Here is a 27,145-nt window from a genome sequence, read left to right on the forward strand (position 1 = left end):
TGACGCCATGATGGCTCCACTACACTATCACCAACGGAATTAACTTGGTTCTGAGTTGCTTCTCCTTACGATCAATAATCTGAATCGGTCGTTCAATGTAGCTCAGAGTCTCGCCTAACTCGGCTTCGTCAGGCGGAAGGATATGAGAAGGATCTGGATGATACTTCCGCAGCATAGAGACGTGAAAAAAGTCATGAATACCAGATAAAGACGGAGGAAGTGCAAGTCTGTAGGCAAGATCGCCTATGTTCTCGAGAATCTCGTACGGACCGATGAATCTCGAAGATAACTTCCCTCTCTTACCAAATCTGACAGTAACTCTGAAAGGAGAAATCTTAAGGAATACATGGTATCCCTGCTCAAAACTCAGAGGTCTACGTCTGACATTCGCATACTTTGCATGTCTATCTTGAGCTGACTTCATTCTCAACTGAATGATCTTAACTTGCTCTGCCATATCTCAAAGCATATCCGGTCCCAAATCTAGTGACTCGGACAAATCGTCCCAAAACAAAGGAGATCGGCACTTCTTGCCGTACAAAGCCTCAAAAGGCGCCATAACGATACTCGCTTGGAAGCTGCTGTTGTAAGAAAACTCAACAAGAGGCAAAGAATCTTGCAAACTAGTGCCAAAGTCTAGTACTACCGCTCGCAGCATATCCTCTAACGTCTGGATAGTCCGCTCTGACTGTCCATCGGTCTGAGGATGATAAGTTGTACTCAGATGCAATTGAGTACCAAGTACCTCTTGCAGACTATGCCAAAAGTGCGAAGTGAATCTAGAGTCTCGGTCTAAAACGATCAACTTCGGCACACCATGCAATCTCACGACATTGCTAACATACAACTCAGCCATCTGATCGTGACGATACGTCATCCTGTATGGGATAAAACAAGCAGACTTCGTCAATCGGTCGATTACTACCCAAATAGTATTGCATCCTCGAACATATCGCGGTAGCTTCGTGCCGAAATCCATAGAAATGTGATCTCATTTCCTTTCAGGAACAGATATACTGTGCAACAGACCACCCGGTCACTTCCTTTCTGCTTTCACTTGCTGAAAGTTCAAACATCGAGATACAAACCTCGCAACATCACTCTTCATTTTCTTCCACCAAAACTGTTTCTTTAGATCGTTGTACATCTTACGACCTCCGGGGTGAACACTGAACCGACTGCAATGAGCCTCTCGGAGAATACGCTGTCTCAACTCCGAAATATCAGGCCCAAAAATACGGTTATTCACAACAAAACATCATCTATAACCTGGAATTCAGACTGATGCCCAGATCTGACTTTCTCTACTGAAACCTGAATGCTCGGATCAGACTTTTGTGCTTCTTTGATCAATACTAATAGCTCTGGGTCGGCTTGAATAGTGCATACTCTGATAGTCTTCCTATCTGTTTCAAACTCTAAAACAGAAGTGCAACAATTATCGATCAACTGAGAAACACCAATATTAGAAAGAGATAAAGAACAAAGCTTTCGGCTCAAGGAATCTGCAACTGCATTCGACTTTCCCGGATAATACTTGATTTCACAGTCGAAATCCTTCAACAGATTTAACCATTTTCTCTGTCTCATATTCATATCTGCCTCGGAAAACAAGTACTTAAGACTCGTATGATCAGAAAAGATCTCGAAAGACTCACCATAAAGATAGTGACGCCAGATCTTCAGAGCAAAAACGATCGCAGCTAGTTCAAGATCATGAACCGGATAACGATTCTCATGCAGCTTCAGCTGCCTCGATGCATACGCTATCACATGCTTATGATACATAAGAACACAACCCAAGACTCGGTTAGAAGCATCGCAATAGACTGTGAAGCCTCCAGTACCTTTTGGAATAGAAAGAATCGGAGCACTGGTCAGTCTCCTCTTCAGATCAACAAAGCTAGCCTCACAATTCGCAGTCCAGATAAAAGGTGCATTCTTCTGAGTCAGCTGGGTAATAGGCTTGGAAATAGACAAGAAACCCTCAATGAATTGGCGATAATAACCAGCTAAACCCATAAAGCTTTGGATCTCAGGTACTGATGTCGGTCTAGGCCAATTCATAACCGCTTCAATTTTGCTGGAATCGACAGAAATCCCATCTCCAGAAATAATGTGACCGAGAAAGACAACTCGATCTAACCAGAATTCACACTTCGATAGCTTGGCAAACAACTGTTCAACTTGCAAAATCTGCAAGACGATCCTTAAGTGCTCTGCATGGTCAGTACGGTTCTTTGAGTAGATAAGAATATCATCGATGAAGATAATGAAGAACTCATCTAAATAACTCTGAAAGATACGGTTCATCAAACCCATAAAAACTGCTGGAGCGTTAGTCAAACCGAACGGCATGACTATAAACTCGAAATGACCATACCTTGTTCTGAATGCGGTCTTAGGAACATCTTCCTCTCGCACTCTCAGCTGGTGATAACCTGATCTCAGATCAATCTTTAAATAGACAGAAGAACCCTGCATCTGATCAAAAAGGTCATCTATTCGGGGTAAAGGATACTTGTTCTTGACTGTAGCCTGATTCAGTTGACGGTAGTCAATACAGAGCCGCATAGAACCATCCTTCTTCCGAACAAACAGAACAAGAGCACCCCAAGGTGATACACTAGGTCTGATGTATCCCTTGGAAATCAAATCCTCAAGCTGCTCCTTCAAATCTCTTAGTTCAATAGGTGTCATACGATAAGGAGCTTTGGAAATAGGTTGAGTACCTGGCACTAAATCAATGCTGAATTCGATTTCTCAAATAGGCGTCAATCCAGGAATATCTTCCGGAAACACATCAACAAAATCTCTAACCACTGGTATATCAACCAATGCTGGGCTAGATTTCAGTACATCAACTGCATAAACCAAAAATCCCTTTGCACCTCTTTGTAACAAATGAGTCATAGATAACACTGAAATCAAAGGAATTCTAGATCGAGAACCCTTATCAAAGAATTTCCACTCGTCTGCCATTTCAGGTCTGAACCTGACAGCTTTCTGAAAACAATCGACTGTTGCCCTATACTTGGTTAAAGCATCTATACCAACAATACAATCAAAATCTGACAACCCAAGTACGATACAGTCAAACTCTAACAAATTTCCCTCAAAACATAGTTCACAGTTCCTAACTAATCTGACAGAAACAATTCTTCCACCCAAAGGTGAAGTAACAGCTACTACAGTAGGCAACAACTCAGTAGGCAAAGCATGCAATAATACAATTTTCTCAGAGATAAAGGAATGGGAAGCACCTGTATCTATCAAAACATGAGCAGAATAACCGAAAATCGAATAGTTACTTGTTATAACATCGTCCGGTGCTGCCTAAGCCTGATCCTCTATCAAAGCAAAGACTCGTGCCTGCTGTCTAGGAGGCTGGTTCGCACTAGGGTTACCTCCCTGTCTGTTCTGCTGCTGAGGCTGGAAGGAGTGAACTGCAGAAGACTATCTCTCAGGCTGAGCTGTAGGTCTAGATGAACTCCCACTCTGAGCTCGATCTCTACTACGCTGAGGGCACACCATAGAAAAGTGTCCCGGTTGCTGACAGGTGTTGCAGTTACCAAAGACTCCTACACACTGATCTGGTGAGTGTCTACCTCCACACTTGCTGCAATACAAGGATGATGATCCAGAACTCTGTCCTGAACCGAACTTCTTGGAACCACTGGAACTAGAAGAAATGTTTCCCTGCCTCTTCAACTGTTTCCCTCTTGCCTTGTACTGATCCCTTCTGTTTCCTCCACTGCTTCCACCTTCATACCTCTGCTGCTGGTTTTGATACTGAGGTGGCTGATTCTGATACTGAGACTGCCTCTGCTGCTGAAGTACCATCTAATTTCCCCTCTGTCTCCACAAACCCGCTTCAGCTCCTTTTGCATGATTCATGGCATCCGCAAAGCTATCAGGTCTAGCCATGTTTACCAACGTGAAAATGTCGGAATTCAAGCCGTTGATGTACTGATCGGCTTTGGCTTCTTCACTATCGGCAATGTGAGGTGCAAAACGTAACAGACTATCGAACATGGCTACGTACTCCTCAATGTTCAGATTCCCTTGCCTCAGATTGGCAAACTCGGCTCCCTTGTCCTTTCGGTACGAAACAGGGAAAAACCACTTATAAAAATTAGTTTTAAAAAGAGACCAATTAACAACTGTACCTCTGTTCTCCATGGACCTCTTGGTCGTGATCCACCAGTTCTTAGCAACACCATGGAGCTGATGAATGACTAACCTGGTTTGGCGGTCATCTGTATAATCAATGGAATCGAACAACTAATCAATGTCATCCAACCAACTCTCACAATCAACTGGATTCTCAGTACCCAACAACAATGGTGGATGAAACGACTGAAACCTCTTCAGCAAGGTTTCCATTGGCGTCGTTGTAGCATCCAACTGATCAACTTCAGTGCTAGCTTGCTCAGTCGTAGGAGTAACTGGCGGTGGGTTTCTGTTAATCACTCTAAGAGGACCCATATGATAATCAAAGGTTAGGATACAAGGTAACTCAATCGCTACAATTCGGTGCCCTTACAACCGCTTGGAATACCGGATACCAGTCGATAACAAAAACAATTATATCTCAAGTAGTTCATGATTTATAAATTAAATCACATAAGCATGTAATTCAATTACTTCCCAATTAATAAAGCATGCTCGCATGGAATTAAATAAACAATTAAATAACTCAAACACATGCGAGGAGCCAATACATGCGGACTCGAACTACCCCGCTCGCTCTAGTTCAATCAAGAATCTTAACGCTTTGATACCACTTAATGTGAGACCTCGGTTCTAAACAACTAATCTCGGATTAAACAACAATTAAGCATACAAGATCCAAGACTAAAAGCAAAGTAAGAAATTTTTTTAAAAAAAGGGGGTGCGCTCGGTCTGCTAAAAACAGCAGACCATGCGCCTCCAACAATACATCCCACTATTCTGCTCAACAGGGGATGCGCTCGGTCTGCTAAAAACAGCAGACCGAGCGAGGCCAAACCAGCAACTTGCTGCCTTGCTCGGAAGGGGGGTGCGCTCGGTCTGCTAAAAAACAGCAGACCGTGTGCCCCCTGCTGCACAACCAGAAACAGAGCAGAAACACAGAAAACTCGATTCCAACACATTTCAATCATAATCATGCATTACAAACGTAGTTCCTCCAACTAATACATGAAGTTCTAGAGTTATACAAGTTTCTCAGAAGGTAGAACATGCGACAACAACCTTCAACCGGAAAACTTGCATAATCAAATACGACATAACAACGAAGTTCGATATCTAAACATGTTCCAACATTACTAGGTAGACATGCTGACATGAATTTTAAACCGAGTCTCACTTCTATCCCTTGATCCTGAAGCTAACCATGCCTTTTCTGACTTGGTCATGCCCCACCTGTTGCCAAGTACACATATAAAACAAAGAAATAGCCGGATAAACCGGTGAGAATGGTATAACCAGTAAAAGCAACATAACAAGTAATACATGTAATATCTCAACAACATGCTTGTTGGAACACGATCGTTCTTCGGATCGAAAAAGTGATACCCGTTGCAGCGGAAGTTTTAAAATTTTATATGAAACGATTCCATATGGTTATCAAATTCCTACGATTAAAATTGATAACATAAAATTTAAACAATGTAAATTTTACCTTAAAATCTCGAAACGAGATTATGGACACCAACAGATTAAACTGCTCTTGTTGTATATCCCAGGAACTGATGAACGAACGTTTCTTCAATCAGGTCCACGAACAGAAGTTTAATCCCTCTGATAGACTGCACTAGAAAGTCTATCAGAAGTTTTTACGAAGAGAAAGAACAGATATGATCTGTTAAATCAGTCTGCAAATTCAAAAATTCACAAACTGAATTTTCGAACACTGTGAGAGAGGGGGAGGGGGAGGCCGAATCCCTTGAGAGAATGCTCTCTAGGGTTTCGAAATTTTTGACCTTGTGTTGTCTTTAATTTCTGTACTACAATAACTTATTTATAATGTGGGCTGCTAACAGCTTAGGGCCCATTAGTCATAAGTTCAAGCTTGACAAGCAAAGCGCGCATGTTCAGAAATTAATATAAAATTCATCGTGACTCAGATTGATAAACCAATTTCACCAATGTGTACAGAAACCATATCTGCGTCTTTTAAAGTCAAGATAAATTTTCTGAATCCGAATTCAGTGATTTCCAAAAATGTCCATCACTATGTAATTTTAGGAAATCTTACTCCCTCTACTCTTAAATAAGAAGTCCTACTTCTTTATTCACTAAGTTTAACTCTTTAAATTTAATTATCTCAACGGGGATTAAAAATCCATTACTTGTGTGACCCTCAATGGTTCAGGGATACAGCTAGCCGTGGGCTCACAACTCCTTGTGACTCGGAACAACAATTTCCGACTTACCCAACGAATCATGGTAAGAGCGCCTAGCAACATCGCCCCATGATTCCCTAGGTATCACTGATAGTGCCTGCAAGAACCAATAGATTTTGGTTAGCGTACAGTACGGTCCCTTCATCCATATATTCCGATCGAATCAACAACCATTGGTACATCGAGAGTCGTTCGAGATTCGATAACTATGCAATGTATCTTGAAGATCAAATAGTGACATCGCATTTGCTACTAGGAAACCAAGTAACCTAAAACACATCATGTACTATGGCCAGAGATTCGTCACACTAATATCTCCTCAGATTGCATAGGATATCCACACTCGCAAGTGTGCGGTGAATCCTTGACAACAAAGCATCGACTCCTATATGTGTCATAACTGTACCCAATCCCGATACCTGATTACCCTAATAGAGTCGGTAAACGAGTCAAAGCACAGTACTAGCATATAGAGTCTCAATGATGTTTCAAGTAATAAGGACTAATGGTGTACAATCAAAACCGCGGACTATATCCACTCGATAAGTGATAACCACTTGGAAAGTCCGAATAGGGTAGTTCGATCATTCATCATATGAATATCCATTTGCATGCTTCGAACATCTCTATGTTCCATACCAATGAAACGTGGTACTCGGCATCGCAAATGCTAGTCTCAATCTCGAGCGATCCTTATCCTTATTTGTGGACGGCTCAATTGACTAGAAACTGTTTAGAATATACAGTGAACATAAGATGTGTTTCATGACAGTGATCTCTCTATATTCACTATCTCATCTTACTTTAGTATATTCAAGGTCTTTATCAAAATAGCAACAATATATCATTATATAATAATAAGATAAAGTGAACGTCATTTAAAGAACGTATATTATATTAAACAAAGATTGTTTATAAAAAGAGACTCTCAAAGCCCTTAGCCACAAGTTGGCTAGTGGGCATCAACTCTTTCAATCTCCCACTTGCCCTAAAGCCAACTAGTCATACTACGTAGTCCCATTGCTTCGCGATGTTTGTCAATGCTTTCAAGACAACTTAATCAAATCAAGATAATGATGTTCATGTCTTTAAATCGGGATATCAATTCTGATAAACGAGGGATTGCTGCTGTGCTTTTGGGATCCCGAGGATGAGATCACGTAACAACTCACCGACTCTCCCAATCGAGGTGGTGTCACGTATCTCACTCCCCTAGATTTTGGTGCAACTATAAGGAGTATGCTGACACTAGGTGAACCTCTACACCCAGGACACTCATAGTATAGCCCCCAAAACATCTAAACAAAAAGGGTTGTTCTGCCCGCTGAAATCAAAGTTGGCTCAAGATGAATGCATAACAAAATATAAAACATAAGCCACATAACAAAAGCTAAAACAACACAAAATACAAGTTCCACATGCTAGAACAAGTATTGATGCAAGTATGTGATTTTAAGGGAAACTCGAGAACTAACTGTCCCGAGTATGCTATCCCATAGCAATGACTGCTTTTACCTTGCAATGCAGTAGTTCCAACTCGGGAAAAGCTACAACAAAAGATTGTATCAAAATCTATACAACCTAAACAACAACAACGGCTCAAGAAAATCTCTTTACCGTTCTTCGTCGAACTCTTGACGACCAAATGCTGTCAACACAGGGCTTGACAAACTCCAAACGAATCTGTACAAAGACAAGAGATGATCAACAACGACGATCAACTCACAAGTCAAAGTTCAACAACTCAAAAACGATTCGAAATCCCAAAAACTCAAACCGGCGGCATAACGGCTATAACTGAACAAACCGAAAACTCAAACAGCAGTTCAACAACGATACTAACTCATAACAATGCTAAGGCAACAACAACAAGGCAAACTCATCAAATCTCAAAACTAGATTTTTGAAAATAGGCTTCCAAAAATCATAACAATTCCGAAGGTCGCTTTATTTCAAAACCGACAGATAATAAACGATCAGAACTCTGCCAAGAACAACATACTCGAATCTCGAACGATTCTAACAACATTCGAAAACTAGAATGTATGTGATCGTAGAAAAATTTACGATATAACGAAGCTCTCGCTGCAGTGATCGCTAATCTGCCTTCAGAAATAATTTTCAATGGACGGATCGAGCTCGGATTGAAATCCCAAAGCTTGAAAACCCAAAGGGGCGGCTTCAATGGAGGTAGGCGGCCAAGGGAGGAAGATTGAGTGAAGGAGAGGTCAAGACAAGTCAAGATAATATATTAAACTCCAATTTTGCACTTTAGTCCCTGAAATTTTCAAAATTTGCAAAATAGACCCCGATCAATAAAAAGTCGGCTCTTGAACTCTGAAAACTCTGATTATCTCAAATAAACTCATTAAAGATAAAAACGGGGCGTTACAATCACTCCCCATCCTCTTGTCAGCCTCGGACTTCACACAATTTTTCTAAGTTATAAGATTTCAGTTATACCCATTACTATCAGTTATAATATTTTTACAAAGAGATAAGCATTTGATCATAATATCAATATCACGTATAGTGATTCATATGGATTGCAAAAAGTAAAATTATTGGAGAAAAAAATTGCTTCTGCTAGGAGAAAAAAAAATCTAAATGTTATGATTTGACTGACTTATTATTCAAAATATTTGAGGTAAATTGTTATCGAGATTTCAAATGACAATCCTCCAGCAATTTAATTGTTATATATTTGTTATATTATATCATTCCAAATACTCACTCATTCTCGATTATATAAGCCACATTTTTTGTCTCAAATATATAGGTTTACATTATATTTAATATTAATTTTATACTCTTTTACTAATATATCATTATTAACTACTACATCTTGAAAATTGTTGATACGATATTGTTATAATAGTTAGTTTGTTAAGAGTAGTTGGTAGACGGTTATAGAAAAAGTTAACTATTTGATTGTATAAATAGAAAAAGACTTGTAATTGTGGTCATTCAATAAGAAACATGACCAATATCTCTCCCTGAACTCTTCTTCTTCTTTTTCTTCTCTCAATCTTCATTCTTGAGAAGATTAACGATCTCGAATTCGCTTCCTAACATTTGGTGCTCTCGTTTCTTTTCATCTCATATTTCTGAGATTGTTGCTGCATTCCAGTGAAAATCGTGAGCGAATTATCATGGATGAGGGTACAACACTAGATGCAATTCTATCCAAACTCACTGTTTTACATGAAAATTCCAAATTATTGATCGAAAAACATCGTAGGAGCATTGAATCGGTCACGACTTTGAAAATGGACTACAAAATTGGGTTACGAAAAGCAAAAATCCCGATTGAGCAGTTTCATCATTGGCCACCACAGCAACCAGTGGCGATTCAATCTTCTGCGCATTCCAGCCCTCATTCCCACCCACCGTGGAACCACTCTTATTCATATTATTTCAAATCATCCCAAATCGATGTGGTTGGTGGCACCGCGATTCTTCGGCGAGAATTCAAGGGCTTGGATTTCATCCATTCAACGGTATTTCGATTTTTATAACACTCCATATACACAACGCCTAATAACTGCTGCTTTTTATTTGGATGGTGATGCACTAGTTTGGTATGAAGAGATGCATAAAATTCAGTTCTTCCTTTGTTGGAATGGCTTTTTATTGGCTTTAGAAAATCAATTTGGTGTATCGGACAATGTGGATTCTTTTGGTATATTAAGTGAAGTGATGCAACCTGATTCATCAATAGAGTTCCACCATATGTTTGATGAATTGCCCAAAAAGATTATTGATGTTAAGGGGCCGAAGAACCTCCCCTTTTCTGCTCTTCCACCACTGTTCCCTGCAATTCCTTCGAAAATTCAGTCAACAAGAGAAGTGGGCACGATTGACAAGGATAGGGTTGTACTGAAGTCATGTGGGGATCCTACTGTTTTTTTTTTTTTTGGTACTAATTCTCATCAGGAGGTCCTGAGTCAGATTGAGTTTCGAGATGTGGTGAAGGTACTCGACTTCGATGATATTCATTCAATTGGCGATAACTCGACATGTTATCCTCCATATGATGTTGTTTCTATTGATTCTGGAAAAAATTCAACCAGCGGGGAGAAGTCATCCATGGTGAAAAGCGTGACAATGGAAGTTGCTGCACAGGAGTGGCCGCAAGATGAAAGGAGTGCTGCGATTTGGCTTGCCGTGAATCACGTCAGAGTTGCAGAAGCAGGTAAAAAAGGTAAATTGGAGGGTGTAACGTGGCTGGTGAAGACAGATCCTATTTTTGAACTTCATGGAACAATGTCTGCTCATCGATTCCGAAAAGCCCATATTCAAGAGCAGAACTCAAGGATACATAGAATTCAATCAATTAAAATGATAATTTCATATATAAGTGGTGTTCACTTCACGGTCGACTTAATTAGAAGATACAGTGGTCGTAAGATGGGAAAAAAAGAAGAAGAAGGAAGATATCGATTCTTGGCAACGGTCAACGCCCTTTTGATCAATTTCCCTTGAGGGCAAGGTGTTTTTTCATGGGGTGGGTAATGATACGACAAGGAATACCGACATAAGAGAAGAGAAGCCAAAGGACACATGCATCACTCAAATATTGGTTCAATGACTTATCATTGACAGGAACTTCTTGGGATGAGCTTGCGACTATTGGAGCACATACTCCGACTTTCACCATGAGGACAAGGTGTTTTTTAGGGAAAATGTAATGATACGAGATTGTTATAATAGTTAGTTTGTTAAGAGTAGTTGGTAGACGGTTATAACAAAAGTTAACTGTTTGATTGTAAAAATAAAAAAAGACTTGTAATTGTGGGCATTCAATAAGAAAGATGACCAATATCTCTCACTAAACTCTTCTTCTTCTCTGCTCTCAATCTTCATTCTTGAGGAGATTAGTGATCTCGATTTCGTTTCCTAACAATTGTGCAACCATTTTTTTGAATACATTAAATAAGGATAAAATGAGAAGTTTGTACATAATTTACTTTTCCAGTTATTTTTCTGGGACGGAGATAGTATGTAGAACTGAACGCTTGTCCCTATACCAAAAACTATATATGGGATAATGATGCAACTCAAATCTTTTAAACCGCACATCAGTCCAAGTATCATAGTTCGATCGCTCTACTAAGCAGGAACAATTATTGCACCTTAACATAGTATAGTATTTTACATTAAAATAAAACAATATAGCAACGTTTTAAACAATTTTTTTAAAAAGAAAAATATATAAACTCCACCGTCTACTTTGCTGCAAACAAAATGGCCCTCCCCCTGAAATAAATTCCCAGCCAGATACTAAAAGTGAGTTAGCCACTGTCATCATGCTGGGCCTGGCCCACATTTTACTTTACAATTTCTACAACAAACAGAAGTATTGTCCAAAAGTGGGCCCAATCAGCCCATAAACCCGCTGTGATCCATCACCACCTCCCTTCATGAATGCGACCCCCCGTCCGATTCTGTCATGCGAAGCCAAACTCCTCAGTGCGGTACATTTTTTTCGCGGGTCTTTTCTCTGTCTGCAGGTACCCGTGTGGAGTAATCTTTTCGCTATTTTGTAGTATCCAAGAACAAGTTTCGTGCCATTCCAAGGAAATTTCTTGCTTTTTCTCTTGCCCTCTTGCACTCCCGCGAATCCTTTCTCTGTGTGCGAGTGATTTTTCTCTTTTTGTTTTGTCATTTTGATCATGATATGAAATGCTTCGGTTGATTGTGTTGGCGGGTTCCGCATTTTGTTGAGTATCTTCTTTTTGGGCTTGCGGTTGGTCTCGTCTCTTGGAGGTTGGTTCGGTGGTTTTTCTTGATTTTCTTGGAGTTGTTTTGAGTTCTTGCATTGTATTGTAGCTCCCAGTTAGGTAAATTTGGAGCTTTGGATTGTTTGGATCTGTGTGTTTTTTTATTGTGATGTGCATTCTAGCTTTGCTTATATTGATTTGCAAACTTTCGTCGAGTGATATTTTTTTATTTTCGAGATTTTAACGTGCTTGGATTTAGGTGTTTTTTAGTGGATCTTGTCAGATAATTCTGTGCAGTTATGGATTTAGGATTTGAAACACAACTCGATGATATCATGAAGCTTATTGCATTGTGTGATATGGTTCCAGAACGAAGTTTGTGATTTTCTGGATCAACAAATAAAGATTCCTGCATCTGTCATTTCTTTCCCGTCTTAGTTGCCCAATTCTTGCCTCAAGTGTCCCACATTTTGGTTACAAATGGATGTGAATGTCTCTTAACTTTAATTTCTAAAAATAAGTTGTTCTGCCGAATCATTTAGCTTGAAGAATAATGTGCTGTTGGCAGTAGGGTAATTCGCCATATTGTATCTTCAGAAGTTTACAATGTTAAGTTGAATAAGGTTTGCTTTTCTCAGGAAGAAGTGTAGGACATGATTTAGATCAGTGAAATATTATGATACAAGAACAACCGTCGAGTGTGGTTAAAGAGAAGACTCCTTCATTGCCCAGGACAGGAGAGAGTTTGCAAGTTCAAGAGGAGCACAACTTCGAACATCCATTTGGCCAACCTTATCTTGATCCGAGTTGCTTGTTGAAACAGAACGTGAGTGATAAGCATGTGATCCAAGATAAATCTTCAGAGAATATGGCACATAATAACGATGAACTTGTTAAGAACATTTCGAATTTACCTGGCTTTCTCCAGCGAGTGGAGAAGAAAAAGAACATTCAAGAAAAGGCGTTGAATTTTGGAGTTCTTGATTGGAAGAGTTTGGAGAAATGGAAATTTAATGAACGCATGCCTGGGAAATATATTGGGAAAACATCGTTGCCTGGCAGTAATTTGTCTTCTACACCAGAAGGACCTCCTAAAATCAGTCCAAACCTGAGAAAGCTACCCTCATCACATGATCTTCACCCCAGTTCATCTCCTGGAAAACCGCCAATTTCACATGGTTCACTGTTCGATTCCTTGTCACAGAGTAAACCACCTGCATTAAACAGTTTGCATCTGAATGAGGGAAAAAACAATGTTGCAGCTCTGACACATGATAAAATCAATTCTCATGAGCAAAAGAATGAGCCAAGAGCTGGTGAACTGAACTTAACCTCTGAAAGTTTCCCATCAGAGCTTCAAGACATTAAGCTTCAAGAACCAGAACACTACCCTTGCCGGCAGAAAAGTTTCTTGGAAAGTTCTCAATATACAGAGTCCAGGACTTCATTTGATGAACCAATAAGTGAAGAAATTGGGAGCAGATTGTCTGCTTGCTTTTCTCCTCAAGAGTGTCACTCAGGAGAACTCTCTGCTCGTATTTCACACTTGTTTCTCCAGTCTTCTGTTTCCACAGTTCCCACTGAATCTGCCATCACTGCACCCTCTGACTTCAAGTGTTCAGCAGTGCAGGAGAAAACCACAAGGCATTCATTTTCAGTTGAAGGTTCCAAAAAAACGCGAGCTGATGTTTCCAATGACCCCACTTGTAAAGGAAGGCATCCATCCCCTGTTCATCGGTTCAGTTTTAACCTTGGGAGAATGAGTAGAAATTTTAGTTTTAAGGAGAGTTTCGCTGTTCCACAGCTGAATCTTCTGCGTACTGCTACCAAATCTGAACCTGTAAAGCCCGAAATCTCCTCTAATGTGGATAACTTTGATAATGACATGTCGAACTCTAGAACCAGAGGGAGGTCCAGCCCTTTAAGAAGATTGCTCGACCCATTGCTGAAGCACAAAGGAGCTCAATCAAAGACTGTTCATCCACCAAACGAAAGCGTACAGTCCATGATATCTGGGGATATGGCCACCAAGGGGCGGTCTCAGGATAAGAAGCTTGGTACATCAACCTTGAAGGCTCTTTTCCTTCTGACATTGAAGAATGGACTCCCTTTCTTTAAATTTGTGGTCGAAAATAGAATTGACAAGCTTGCAGCTGTTTTATATAGGTATCCACAATCCGGAAAGAGTGACAACTGCAAGGTTTTTGCATTCTATTCTCTTCATGAGATTAGGAAAAAGGGTATGAACTGGATGAGCCAAGGATCAAAGGCTACAGATTCCAGCGGTCTTGGTTACGGTACCGTAGGTCAGATGAAAATTTCAAGCTCTTGCATTGACGAGGATTCTGGTCGATGTGTTGTCAGAGAATGTGTCTTATATGGTGTTGATCCAGTGGAGATAATCGAGCAAACCAATGAAGATTTACCCAACAAGGAGATTGCAGCCATTGTTGTGAAGAGCTCAGTCAAAAATCGTAATGATAAAGCATCGAGTAGTGCAAAAGGATTTGATAATGGGAACACACAAGAAAATGAAATTTCTGATAGTACAGTAGTCATCCTTCCAAGTGGTGTTCATGGTACACCCATTAAAGGTGCACCATGGCCATTAATTAGCCGATGGAGATCTTGTGGAGCATGTGATTGTGGAGGGTGGGATATCGCCTGCAAGCTTCGAGTCCTTACTAGCCACCATGATAATCGTTGCAAGATCATGAAACAATCAATTTCCAAGTCTTCTACTGATCTTGTTAATTTTTTCGTGCAGGTAAAAGTTTTACAATGATTCATGTCACTACTTTACCTCTTATGTCTGAACTCGGTACGTTAATATTTGGATTGAATTTTAAACATCTGACAGGAGGGACAGAACAATAGCAAGCCTGTTCTCACATTGGAGCCAGTTGGCAATGGATTTTACTCTGTTGCATTCGATGCATCAATTTCTCTTTTAGAGGCATTTGCCACATGTGTAGCATCTGTAACCTGTCGTAAGTTCTATAAAATCTTGGATGAGCATTCAGACACAGAATTCATCCCAGAACTTAATATGGGAACTGCTGACATGAAAACTTCGACATTCCAAGAGCCACGGCCTGCAGAGTATTCCACATGTCCGCCCTTGTCACCGGTTGGAAGGATCTGATGAGATGAACCAAGAAACCAGCATTTAGATATTTGTTTTTTTGAATATGTGAGGCCAGTTCTAGCTCTCGAAGAGAGTGTAGTTGGCATTGGACATTAGATCGATTCCGATCAAGTGTAAATGATGGAGAACCAAGAATGATGCTATATTTTTTTTCCTGTAGAGTGTTAAGGGATCGGCTAATGTAGAAATGGTGTATGATCTATATGATCTTGTGTCACCTGTGTCCCCTCTGTAAAGTTCTGCGTGGTGATGTTAATCGTTATCGGTCGGGTTGGTATAGAGTCATTGCCGATCACTAGCTTCTTAACAAAACGATGTACATTCAACGCTTGGGGTATGATCAATCTCCAGGGCATCCATCGAAGACAAATTTTTAATCATGACATGGTTGTACAACTCCTCGACATTACAAAAAAATACTCGAGCCACTTGCCAAAAGAAAATATATTATTATAATTTAAAGCTTGCTGAGTCGAGAGATCGAACATTCAGACATTCAGCAGTAAAACCTAACACCAAAACGTGACCGAATATAGATCCTGACAAACAACAAAAAGATTTAAGTTTTACACCTAGTATCACATTTAAAGTAGAACCAGAAGCGTATTTGGATATGCTGCTCTCGATTACAGGTCGACATAGGATGCATGGTGAATACAAATGTGCCATTGGCCCTTAACCTTCTCAAAGACATTCGACGTAAAATGTCTTCCCCAGCTGCTGCCTTTTGTTTTAACCATTTCGATGCACGTAACATACCCTACATCGCCTCTGACATGGACCTGAACGTCCTTCGTCTCAATTTCTAGTGGGAATTCATAGTCTGCCCATACAAATTCCCAGCTCCCCATCACAAGGTCATAACCAGATATGCCACTTACACCAGGATGTACGACGCACACGTGCTCGCCTTTTGACCAGAGAGCTTGCATTGCAGCCAAATCGCCATTTCTGAACGAATTGTAAAATCTAGCATTTGCTGCTAATACCGCAGCCTTGCTGTCTTCCTGGAGAAGTCGAAGGCTATCCCTGAGTTTTGCGGCTTGAGCGTAGTTCTCTTGATCAATAGCAACCTTCAATTCTCGCTCTAATGTCTGCTCATTTAGTAAGATGCTTTCCCCACTCAAGGTTCCACCAGATTCCTCTCTTGTGACTTGACATGATATCAATGAGCGTGATCTTGAAGATTTCAGGAAAGGTGCTGTTCTGAACAAGTAAAGAATTAGATATATATTTAAGCTAAAAGAAGAAAGAAAACAACTTAAAACAAGGATAAAGTGGAAAATATATAACACATCAACCAAGGATAACCTGGTATTTATAATTTAGCCGATGCACTAGGGACGCAGCAAAAACAACATATGGACCAAGGATAACATGGTATTTCTATTTAAGCCAATGCCCTAGGTAATTGCAAAATTATAGGAGCTCCAAAGCTTTCCAGTGCTACCGATAAGTTTGAATTGGATTTAAATTTATAAAGCTTGCGAGGTATTCAAAATATGATTTGAGCCAAACACAACCCTATTAGTTGAGTTCCCTATTAGTTGAGTTCAGCATCTTGTGCGCTTGAACTTCAGGGTGAGAAATAATACAGCTAAGGGTAGTAATTCCACAAATTTACCACTGCAAGCGGGTGAAATTCTAGCTCCCACTCCAAAATTTGCATCCATGAATAAATTGCATTGCTTGTGAGAACACAAGAAGTTCCGTTCTCCAGTATCGAGCATTACCTATAACAATAAAACCATTACAATTGCAATTTGAAACATCACTTCCTAAAAATAAACAAATACTTAAAAACTAAACTAAGTATTTTCACTAAAGCAGAATCTGGCTTCTAGAAAAAACGAAAATAATGTAACTCAAATTATTCAACTAAATGGTTTCGAAGGGATTAAGAAACAAAAGCAATTAGCTGCAATCAATGAAAGTATAACTTTTTTCCACATACTATGTACATAATTCAAACGCTAACTACAAAATCAAAGAATTCCCATTCAAAACTCGAAACTCAGCAGACTAAAGCTCATTGTAGGATCTAATAACAGCGAACATTACTCAAATGAAAGCGTTAGAACATCAATTACATGGTTGAAGAAACTTGGTCTGTTGATTCGAGGATTTAACGAGACAGCAGAAAGACTCGACGCCTCCACTGCAGAAAGCATCTCACCAGCTGGGAAAAAATCAAACAAAAAAATCAGAATCAAACAGCATAAAATCGAGTGATGAATACAAAATTGAGGGAAAAATTCACGAACCGACAAAAAAATAGGATTTGGTTTTCGACGTGATTGATAAGGGAGAGCTCCGAGTTGGTTCGATTGGCAGGCAAGAAAAACAACTTGCCTAGGAATGGTAGGGTAGAGCAATGGGGGAAAATTTGCCTAATGTTTGGGCTGTAATGATGGGCTTGCATAATGTTTGGGCTGTACTGATGGGCTTGATTCATTTTTGCTCTTGATCCGAACCAGAAATCCAACTTTGTTGAGTAGAACTTGCAAAATTAAATTTAGCCTTGAATGGAAGTATTTCAAATCAATGGATTTCAAATACAATTTTGTTGTTTAGAGAAGTAGCACCACAAACATCAAATCCACTTCTTTTATGTTTATATGGTAATTCATGATAGTTAGGATGAATTTTAAGTTCATCCAATAAAGTGGTGATTTAGAATCCTTTTTAATCCATCTAAGTAATGTGTAAATAATTAAGCTATGAATTTGAGATTTTTCTATGTTTCATGGTTAACACTAAAATTATAATCGAAATTCATGGATTTGAAATACTTCAATCCAAACACAACCTTAAGTTATTTAACCCTGACACGTTTATTTCGACAAATCAATCGATCAATTTTGATTTTTTTTTTTTTTTTTATGTTGATCATTTTTATAATCAACGAAAATGTTAAATAGATATATTTTTTCCGATATGGTTTGATGGGTATCTTCTTTTGTGTATAACGTAAACAGTTACCATGGGGCGTATTCTTACCAAATGATGAGGGAGGGGCATTAAGTACAAAGGCGGATGTGAGTTTATTGCAAGAGATAATCATTGAGTAGAGATGAAATCGGCCTTGGTGATCTGAAGGTGCCGAGTGGAACCATTCAACAAATAAAAGTTTCTCTATGGATAACATGTTGATCTTTTCCCACATAATCAAACTCAAATTTTATGTCACGCTTCGAGCTTAGCTTTCGTTTGCGCGATTGCACTGTGGGCCTTGATGTGATCCCAAAATTTTCTTCCTTCGTCTTTGTGATTCGTCCGTCTGTATTTACCTGAAAATCATTAATAAACCGGTTAGGGGCGTCGGGATTCTTCCCAGTGACCTCTCCGATGCCTAAGTCAGGCAGAAAAAACATGGGAGGAAAATAGAAGAAACTGATGGAGGAAACATCATGGAAAAGAAAGCGCAGAACCTCTCTTCCCACATTGTGTGTGTAATCAGGAAGAAAACAATATATATGTGAAGACTAATTTGACTCAATTAGTGATTAACGGCTGAGATTAATAGATCTTATTTAATTTTCATCTAACGGATGGGATTGGAGAAGGCTTATAAACATTAGTTATAAGCGGAAGTTGCAGTTAGTTCGTTAGATAGATTGGAGAGTAATCACAATCACCTTCCTTGAGAGAAACACTGAATAATTCTTCTGTAACAGAGCATTTGAGACTCAAGAACTCTATAATCGAATTTGATGCTATCTTCTTCTTGTTATTTAGAATCTATAGCATTTAGGCTTGATCGATTGTTAGCTCTGTGAAGATTGCGTGAGTGTGTTTGCAACTCGATCTCATTCGTTATAGTGGATTCTTGCGTCGTTGTGTTATCTGTTTTCTGCATTCTTCATTCTTCCTTGTTTGAATGATATCTCTTGTATGTTGTTCTTGAGAATAATCTTAACAAATTGGTATCAGAGCTTGGTTATTCATTGATCGAGGGATTTATCTTGATTCGCTCTAGAGGTGTTCGATATTCTGCCTAAGTGAAGTTCTTGAATTGAATTTTTGAAAGAATGTCTACTGGCCAGGGGCAATCTCACAAAATGCCAACGTCAAGATTTGAGGTGAAGAAGTTTGATGGGAAAAACGATTTCAATCCCTGGAGGAAAAAGTTGATGGCTCACCAGGGAAACTTGGGGCTGGATGAAGCTCTAAAGGGCCGGGTGAAACTAAGATGCCCAATTCAATCACAAACGAAGAAGAGATCCTCAAGAAAGTAAGAAACACAATTTTCTTGAGTTTAGGCGATCAAATCCACAAAAAAGTTGTGAAGGAGAAGACTGCTTGTGAGATGTGGATGAAACTAGAACAACTGCACATGGCCAAGATGCTTCCCAATAGTATCTACTTGAAACCAAGGCTCTATGGATTCAAAATGGATGAGAATAAATCCATAGATGAAAATACATATGAGTTTACAAAGCTGCTATCAGATTTAGAGAACTTGGATGTCACTGTTGATGAGAAAGATCGGGCTATCTTCTTGTTAAACTCTTTGCCAAAGGCTTATTGTGGGGACCTCGGGTGCTAATCTCATCTTATAGAGCGATTAATAACAAGAAATATTCAATCAGAATATTAATCTGCTTAAAAATCAAATAAATAATACAGGACATTTGGCGACGCAAAACCATACATTTGGCGACGCAAAACCACGTCGCAAAAGATCAACAAATTTTTTTTTTTTTTTTTTAGTAGACCTTGATGCGCGGGCGCGCCTCATGTGGCGCGGGCGCGCATAGGGCTCGGTCCAAGGCACCCAAGGTGCCTTGGTTAGGCGCGGCCGCGCCTCTGGGCTGGGCGGGCGCGCCTGGCCCTCTGATTTGCCTTCCAAACAGCTGAAAAATGATGTCTTTGTCCCTGTTTTGATCCTCAAACATTGACAAACATATATAGCATGAATTTAGCATCAAAATCTAGATGAAAACATGCAAATCCATGAACTAACCAAGTAACTAAACAAGGAACTTGACATACAACCATAAGATCTTACATAATCTTGTTCTTGACAACATACATATCTATATGCTCAAATGTTCTTATTCTTGCCATTCATACAAGTCTTTATATGCAAGTGTTTATAACAAAACATAGACAATATCTAAATACAAAGGTTGACATCAACTCTACTGCATAAACCCGAGTTCACCACATGCTACTCTTGCTCTCGTTCTTTTTACAATCTTCTTTGTCCTGTGCTCGCCCCATCTATTCCCATGCACACATACAAACATAGAAATAGCCGGATATCTCCGGTGAGAATTGAATCCCAGTATAAAACAACTAGATCATGCATAACATGTAGTTCAAAGAAATACTCATATAAACATCTCAACAAGCATTAAACCAATCTATTGCAATGCATGATTTCAAAAATCTGCTATCAAGTTCTATATCAGTTCTTGGGATCCCGGGGAAGAAGAACACAACAAATCTCCCACCTACTCTCCCTTTCGGGGTGGCGTTGAGCTCTTTTCCCGGACTTTGGTGAATGAGTGGGTGCCCAGTGAGCCAACTTGTAGCTAAGGGCTTTGATGACTCTTTGTATAAACAATCTTTTGTTTAATATAATTTACACTTTTATTAATGGCAATGACTTTATCTTTTTTCATATTGTTATATTGTGATATACTATTGTTGTTTTGATAAAGACCTTGAATATACTATAGTGTATGTGAGATGTGGTAGAACATGGAGATGTCTATCATGAAACACATCTTATAGTCACTGTATATTCTAAACTGTTCCTAGTCGATTGAGCCGTCCGATAATAAGGATAAGGATCGCTCGAGTTTGAGACTAGCATTTGCGATGCAGAGTACCACGTTTCATTGGTAGGGAACATAGAGATGTTCGAAGCATGCAAATGGATATTCATACGATGAATGATCGAACTACCCTATCCGGACTTTCCAAGTGGTTATCACTTATCGAGTGGATAAAGTCTGCGGTTTTGGTTGTACACCATTAGTCCTTACTACTTGAAACATAATTGAGACTCTATATGCTAGTACTGTGCTTTGACTCGTTTACCGACTCTATTGGGGTCATCAGGTGTCGAGATTGGGTACAGTTACAACACATATAGAAGTCGATGCTTTGTTGTCAAGGATTCACCACATACTTGCGAGTGTGGATATCCTATGCGATCTGAGGAGATATTAGTGTGACGAATCTCTGGCCAGAGTACATGATGTATTTTAAGAAATGGTTTCTTAGTAACACATGCGATGTCACTATTTGATCTTCAAGATGTATTGCATAGTTATCGAATCTCGAACGACTCTCGATATACCAATGGTTGTTGATTCGATTGGGATATATGGATGAAGGGACCGTACTGTACGCTAACCAAAATATATTGGTTCTTGCAGGCACTATCAGTGATACCTAGGGAATCATGGGGCGATGTTGCTAGGCGCTCTTACCATGATTCGATGGGCAAGTCAAAAATTGTTGTTCCGAGTCACAAGGAGTTGTGAGCCCACGGCTAGCTGTATCCCTGAACCATTGAGGGTCACACAGAGTAATGGATTTTTAATCCCCGTTGAGATAGTTAAATTTAAAGAGTTAAATTTAATGAACAAAGAAGTTGGACTTCTTATTTAAGAGTAGAGGAGTAAGATTTCCTAAAATGACATAGGGATGGGCATTTTTGAAAATCACTGAATTCGGATTCAAAAAAATTTATCTTGACTTTAAAAGGTGCAGAAATGGTTTCTGTGCACATTGGTGAAATCGGTTTATCAATCGGAGTCACGATGAATTTTATATTAATTTCTGAACATGCGGGCTTTGCTTGTCGGGTTTGAACTTATGACTAATGGGCCCTAAGCTGTTAGTGGCCTACATTATAAATAAGTTATTGCAGTACAGAAATTAGACACAACAGGTCACAAATTTTCGAAAACCTAGTGTTTTTCTCTCAGTAGTGGCCGCCCCCCTTTCCCCCTCTGCTCGGCAAAATCCAGTCTGTGAATTTTGAATTACAGTCTGGTTTAACGGATCAAATTCGTTAATCTCTTCGTAGAAACTTCTGATAGATTTTCTAGTGCAATCTATCAGAGGGATTATATATCCGTTCGTGGACCTGATTGAAGAACAGTTCGTCCATCAGTTCCAGGGATATACAACAATAGCAGAGCAATATGTTGGTGTCCAAAATCTCGATTCGAGATTGAAGGTAAAAATTTATAATCGTTATTTAATTTTTACACACACAATTTAATCGTAAAAGTTTTGATACCCAATATGGAATCGTTCCATATAAAATTTTTAAACTTCCGCTGCACCTGGTATCAATTCTGATTGATCTGATCGTCGCGTTCTCCAACAGTGGTATCAGAGCCAGGTTGCTCAGATCAAGCGATTAAATTAATCGATTGTACAAAAATTTTTAAGCCTCGGTTTTTGAAACAAAATAAATATTTTAAAAATAATAAAAAAAAAATTTCGGGCAAAACCCGGGCAGCGAGCGCGGGCAGCCCAGGAATGTCCCGGGCGGCCCGCGGGAAAAATTAATTTTTAATTTTAAAATTAAATTTTAATATGTTAAAATTCTATTTTTGGTCCGATCGAAAATTGTTTTTGATTGGTCCACGAGGCGTCGGATCGAATTGTTCGAGTCCAAAAATTTTAAAATTGATTTTTGGATAAATTTGAATTTTTGGAAAATTTAAATATTTTATCCGTTAAATTGAATTTTAAAATTAATTATTTTTGGTACAATTGATGATAAGATATGATCTTATGGATATATTGAGTAAAATATGATTTTATGTATAAAATTGGATTTTATAGATAAAATATTATTTTATTTGATAAAAAGATAAAATATGATTTTGTATGTAAAATAAGATTTTATATATGAAATATGATTTTATCCTTTTAAATTTAAATTGCCATTACATGTTATCCAATAAATTAATTTTGAATTAAATGTTATTGGATAAGGATGATCGATTGCCATGACCAATTTTATAGGTGTATGTTAGCAATTTACATTTGTTTTTATTGTTGTTGGTTTTATTAATGGGCCTGGTTTATGGCCCAATATGAATTGTCATATGTAATAAAAGTGGGCTTGGTTTATGGCCCGTTCCCACCCCTTAAAAATGTATCCCCTACTTGTCATTGTTATTTATTGTAAATACATTAGATTTAGTGGGAGATGAAGATTTGAAGACGGTGGTGGGCCCAGCAGACAATAAAGACAGAAGAAATGTAAATTGGAAGCTCAATGTAATAGGATTGCATTGCATACTGCATATTACCTAGGATTGGACTAAGACTCGTGATTGGCAACCACGGGTCGATTAGAAATGGAATCGATCATCCTATATAATATGTGATATTATAGTTGTATGCATGTTTTAGACAAAATTGTGTGAATCCGACAAGCATACAAAATTTTAAAAATGATGAGACAAATTTTTAAAAATAAAATCCCTCATTTTAAATATGATTTAAAATTGATATCAAGATAAATAAAGGAAATTTAAATTTGTTTAAATGTTCCTACCTTCCATCAACGATCAATGTATGAGATGCTACCCGCGGATATGGTCCGGCTCATATTATTGGGGTGACCCGTTCGTCGGAAAGCTGTACATTGGATCGACACATGTTGTAAGTTGGGTGGAACTCCCATGGGATCGGATCATATTATTGGGGGATCCACATGGCGACCGTCCATCACAACTTAATATTGATGGGTCATCTTGACATGTCACAATAAACGGCGTCATATTATTGGGCCCTTATTGGACATGAGGTAAAAACGTGGAGGTTGCTTTGGAAGCAATTGGGCTCTACCTTTTGAAAATTATGGTTGGCTGATATTATTCGGGACCATAGTTTGTCAATTGGACTCCATGTTCTCACTAAAGAAAACAGTTTCCCGTTTTCACTAGAGGGTAGTGAAATCGTTAAAATAGTGGGAGTGAGATTCATAAAATAAATTTCGCCTATTTTATGTCTTAGTAAATTGCTTAAACAATCACTGATATTTGTCTGTTTCTTTTCAGTATTTCATAAGATGAATTCGCGTAATCCACTTTTCTCGATCCTCGAACAAAATAAGTTGACTGGCGCAAACTATACGGAATGGTTCCGTAAGTTGAAGATTGTCTTGACTTAGGAGAAGATGCTCTACGTGTTAGAAAAATCTCCTTCGAAGGAAGCACCAGCTGACATAAGTCCGGAAGAGTTAGCCAAACTTGATACATGGTGGGACCATGATATCAAGGCCAAATGCTATATGCAAGCCTCGATGTCTGATGAACTCCAGAGGCGATTTGAGGACACCGTGAATGCTGCTGACATTCACGTACAACTCAAGGAACTTTTTGGGGCTCAATCGAGGGCTGAAAGGTTCGCTACTGTAAAGGAGCTAATGACGTGTCGCATGCGTGAAGGGACTTCGGTCCGTGATCATGGGGTACGAGTGATTTGGCTCATACAGAAGTTGGTAACCCTTGATTTGGTGTTGGAGCATGAACTCAACGTGGACTTACTACTTCTGTCTCTTCCTTCTTCGTTTGACGGATTTGTGGTGAATTTCAATATGAACAAGATAGAGGCCTCCCTTGAAGAGATGGTCAATATGCTTGTGACATATGAATCCACATTAAAGAAGGATAAACCGGCTTTCTTTGTGGGCTCCTCTTCTTCTGCTAAGAAGGGGCCAAGTACAAAGGGTAAGAAACGTTCTGCCCCACCCAAGAAAATCGAATCCGAGAAGAAGTACAAGACAAAGGCTTCAAACATGGAAAAATCCAAGGATGTTTGCCATTACTGCAAGAAGCCCGGTCATTGGAAGCGTAACTGCAAGGAATATCTAGAGCAGTTGCGAACTGCGAAGGGTATGTTCTATATTGAAATAAATGTTTTACTTAATACTACTTCTTGGGTATTGGATACCGGATGTGGATCTCACATTTGCAATGATTTGCAGGTGATGACAAGAAGTCGCAGGCTTAGAATGGGTGAGACCCAGCTGAGGCTCGGAAATGGTTCCAGAGTTGAAGCAAAAGCTGTGGGAGATGTTTATTTATTTTTGCAGAACGGTTTTAAGTTACTTTTGAGAGATGTTTTATTTGTTCCAGATTTGATTAAAAACATTATTTCTATTTCTATGCTTGATAGAGATGGTTATTCTTGCAATTTTGTGAATGGGATTTGCAATATTTACAAGAATGAATGTTTGATTGGAAATGGACAACTTGAAAACGATCTATACAACTTAAAACTAAAAGACGTTCCAATAAATTATGTTGATAAACCGACAACAACAAACAAAAGGAAAATCGATAGCCAAAACCCGGCAAACCTTTGGCACGCTAGACTAGGTCATATTTCCTCAAGGAGGATGAACAAGCTAGTGGGAGAGGGCATGTTTGATATGTCTGATATTAACTCTCTACCTACTTGTGAATCCTGCCTAAAAGGAAAAATGACTAAATCTTCTTTTAAGGGGAAACCTGAGCGTAGTCAAAATCTGTTGGATTTGATCCATACAGATGTTTGTGGTCCATTTAGAGTTGGTACTCAATATGGCCACACCTACTTCATTACCTTTACTGATGATTATTCGAGGTATGGGTATTTATATTTAATGAAATATAAGTCTGAAGCGTTTGAAAAGTTCAAAGAATTCAAGGCTGAAGTAGAAAACAAGCTAGGTAAAAGTATTAAAGCACTTCGATCGGATCGAGGTGGAGAATACTTAAGTACCGAGTTTTTGGACTATCTAAAAGAGAATGGGATTCTCTCTCAGTGGACTCCTCCTATGACACCACAGCTTAATGGTGTATCGGAGCGTCGTAATCGAACTTTGTTGGACATGGTTCGATCCATGATGAGCTTCACTGAGCTTCCACCTTCGTTTTGGGGCTATGCACTTGAAACGGCGGTATTGTTGTTGAACAACGTCCACACTAAAGCAGTGGACAAAACACCATACGAGTTATGGAATGGCAAAGCTCCTAAGTATTCGTACTTGAGGATTTGAGGATGTCCTGCTTACGTGAAGCGGACAGTGGGAGATAAGTTGGATAGTCGATCCAGCTTATGTTATTTTGTAGGGTATCCGAAGAATTCAATCGGATATTATTTCTATTATCCTGATGAAACCAAAGTGTTTGTTTCAAGGAATGCCACCTTCTTGGAGAAGGAGTTCTTATTGGATAAGAAAGGCGAGATGATGGAACTCGAAGAAATTCGAGAAGAAACCGAAATACAAAATAACGATCCTACACCTCAGGAACCATTGATAGACACGCCTGTACCTAGAAGATCCGAGAGGACTTCTAGACCTCCTATTCGATATGGTCTTCTTCTTGAAGGGGATCAAGATGAACCCGATGTTGGATGTGATCCAAGAAACTTCAAGGAAGCAATTTCTGATGCGGATTCAAATTTATGGCTTGAAGCTATGCAGTCGGAAATAGATTCGATGCATACAAACCAAGTTTGGTCTTTAGTAGATCCTCCCGATGGAATTGTTCCAATAGGGTGTAAATGGATCTACAAGAGAAAGCTTGGGCCTGATGGTAAGGGATTGACCTACAAGGCGTGATTGGTGGCGAAAGGTTATACTCAAAGACAAGGAGTTGACTATGATGAAACCTTTTCACCAGTTGCAATGTTCAAGTCCATAAGAATCCTTATTGCCATAGCTGCTTGGTATGACTATGAGATATGACAAATGGATGTGAAGACTGCTTTTCTTAATGGAGACATTAAGGAAGAAATCTATATGATGCAGCCTGAGGGATACACATCCATGGGAAGCGAGCATAAGGTATGCAAGCTTCAGAGATCAATCTATGGTCTAAAACAAGCATCAAGAAGTTGGAACCAGAAAT

General features: G+C 39.1%; 2 protein-coding genes across 2 annotated transcripts; one reads left to right on the forward strand and one right to left on the reverse strand.

Moving 5' to 3' along the window:
- The first annotated feature begins 11,867 nt into the window (after nt 1–11,867).
- On the forward strand, nt 11,868–15,613 carry LOC140887583 (uncharacterized). The gene is made up of 3 exons (XM_073294919.1): nt 11,868–12,158; nt 12,751–14,879; nt 14,973–15,613. The coding sequence occupies exons 2-3, from the start codon at nt 12,789–12,791 to the stop codon at nt 15,255–15,257; spliced, it is 2,376 nt and encodes a 791-aa protein (XP_073151020.1). The 5' UTR covers nt 11,868–12,158; nt 12,751–12,788; the 3' UTR covers nt 15,258–15,613.
- A 14-nt stretch (nt 15,614–15,627) lies between these two features.
- On the reverse strand, nt 15,628–17,599 carry LOC140887584 (uncharacterized). The gene is made up of 4 exons (XM_073294920.1): nt 17,521–17,599; nt 17,351–17,439; nt 16,885–16,993; nt 15,628–16,461 (listed from the first exon to the last, which is right to left on the reverse strand). Exons 2-4 carry the CDS (start codon nt 17,429–17,431, stop codon nt 15,887–15,889), a joined length of 765 nt encoding a protein of 254 aa, XP_073151021.1. The 5' UTR covers nt 17,432–17,439; nt 17,521–17,599; the 3' UTR covers nt 15,628–15,886.
- Between the last annotated feature and the right edge of the window lie 9,546 nt (nt 17,600–27,145).

Source organism: Henckelia pumila, chromosome 3, assembly GCF_033568475.1.
Source record: "Henckelia pumila isolate YLH828 chromosome 3, ASM3356847v2, whole genome shotgun sequence".
In the NCBI taxonomy this organism is placed as follows: Eukaryota; Viridiplantae; Streptophyta; class Magnoliopsida; order Lamiales; family Gesneriaceae; genus Henckelia; species Henckelia pumila.

Coding starts and splice junctions, on each gene's coding strand:
- LOC140887583 (XM_073294919.1), top strand. CDS start 12,789: ATGATACAAGAACAACCGTCGAGTGTGGTTAAAGAGAAGACTCCTTCA. Junction 14,880..14,972: donor TTGTTAATTTTTTCGTGCAG/GTAAAAGTTTTA, acceptor AACATCTGACAG/GAGGGACAGAACAATAGCAA.
- LOC140887584 (XM_073294920.1), bottom strand. CDS start 17,431: ATGCTTTCTGCAGTGGAGGCGTCGAGTCTTTCTGCTGTCTCGTTAAAT. Junction 16,994..17,350: donor GACCAAGTTTCTTCAACCAT/GTAATTGATGTT, acceptor TTATTGTTATAG/GTAATGCTCGATACTGGAGA. Junction 16,462..16,884: donor AATTTCACCCGCTTGCAGTG/GTAAATTTGTGG, acceptor TGTTCAGAACAG/CACCTTTCCTGAAATCTTCA.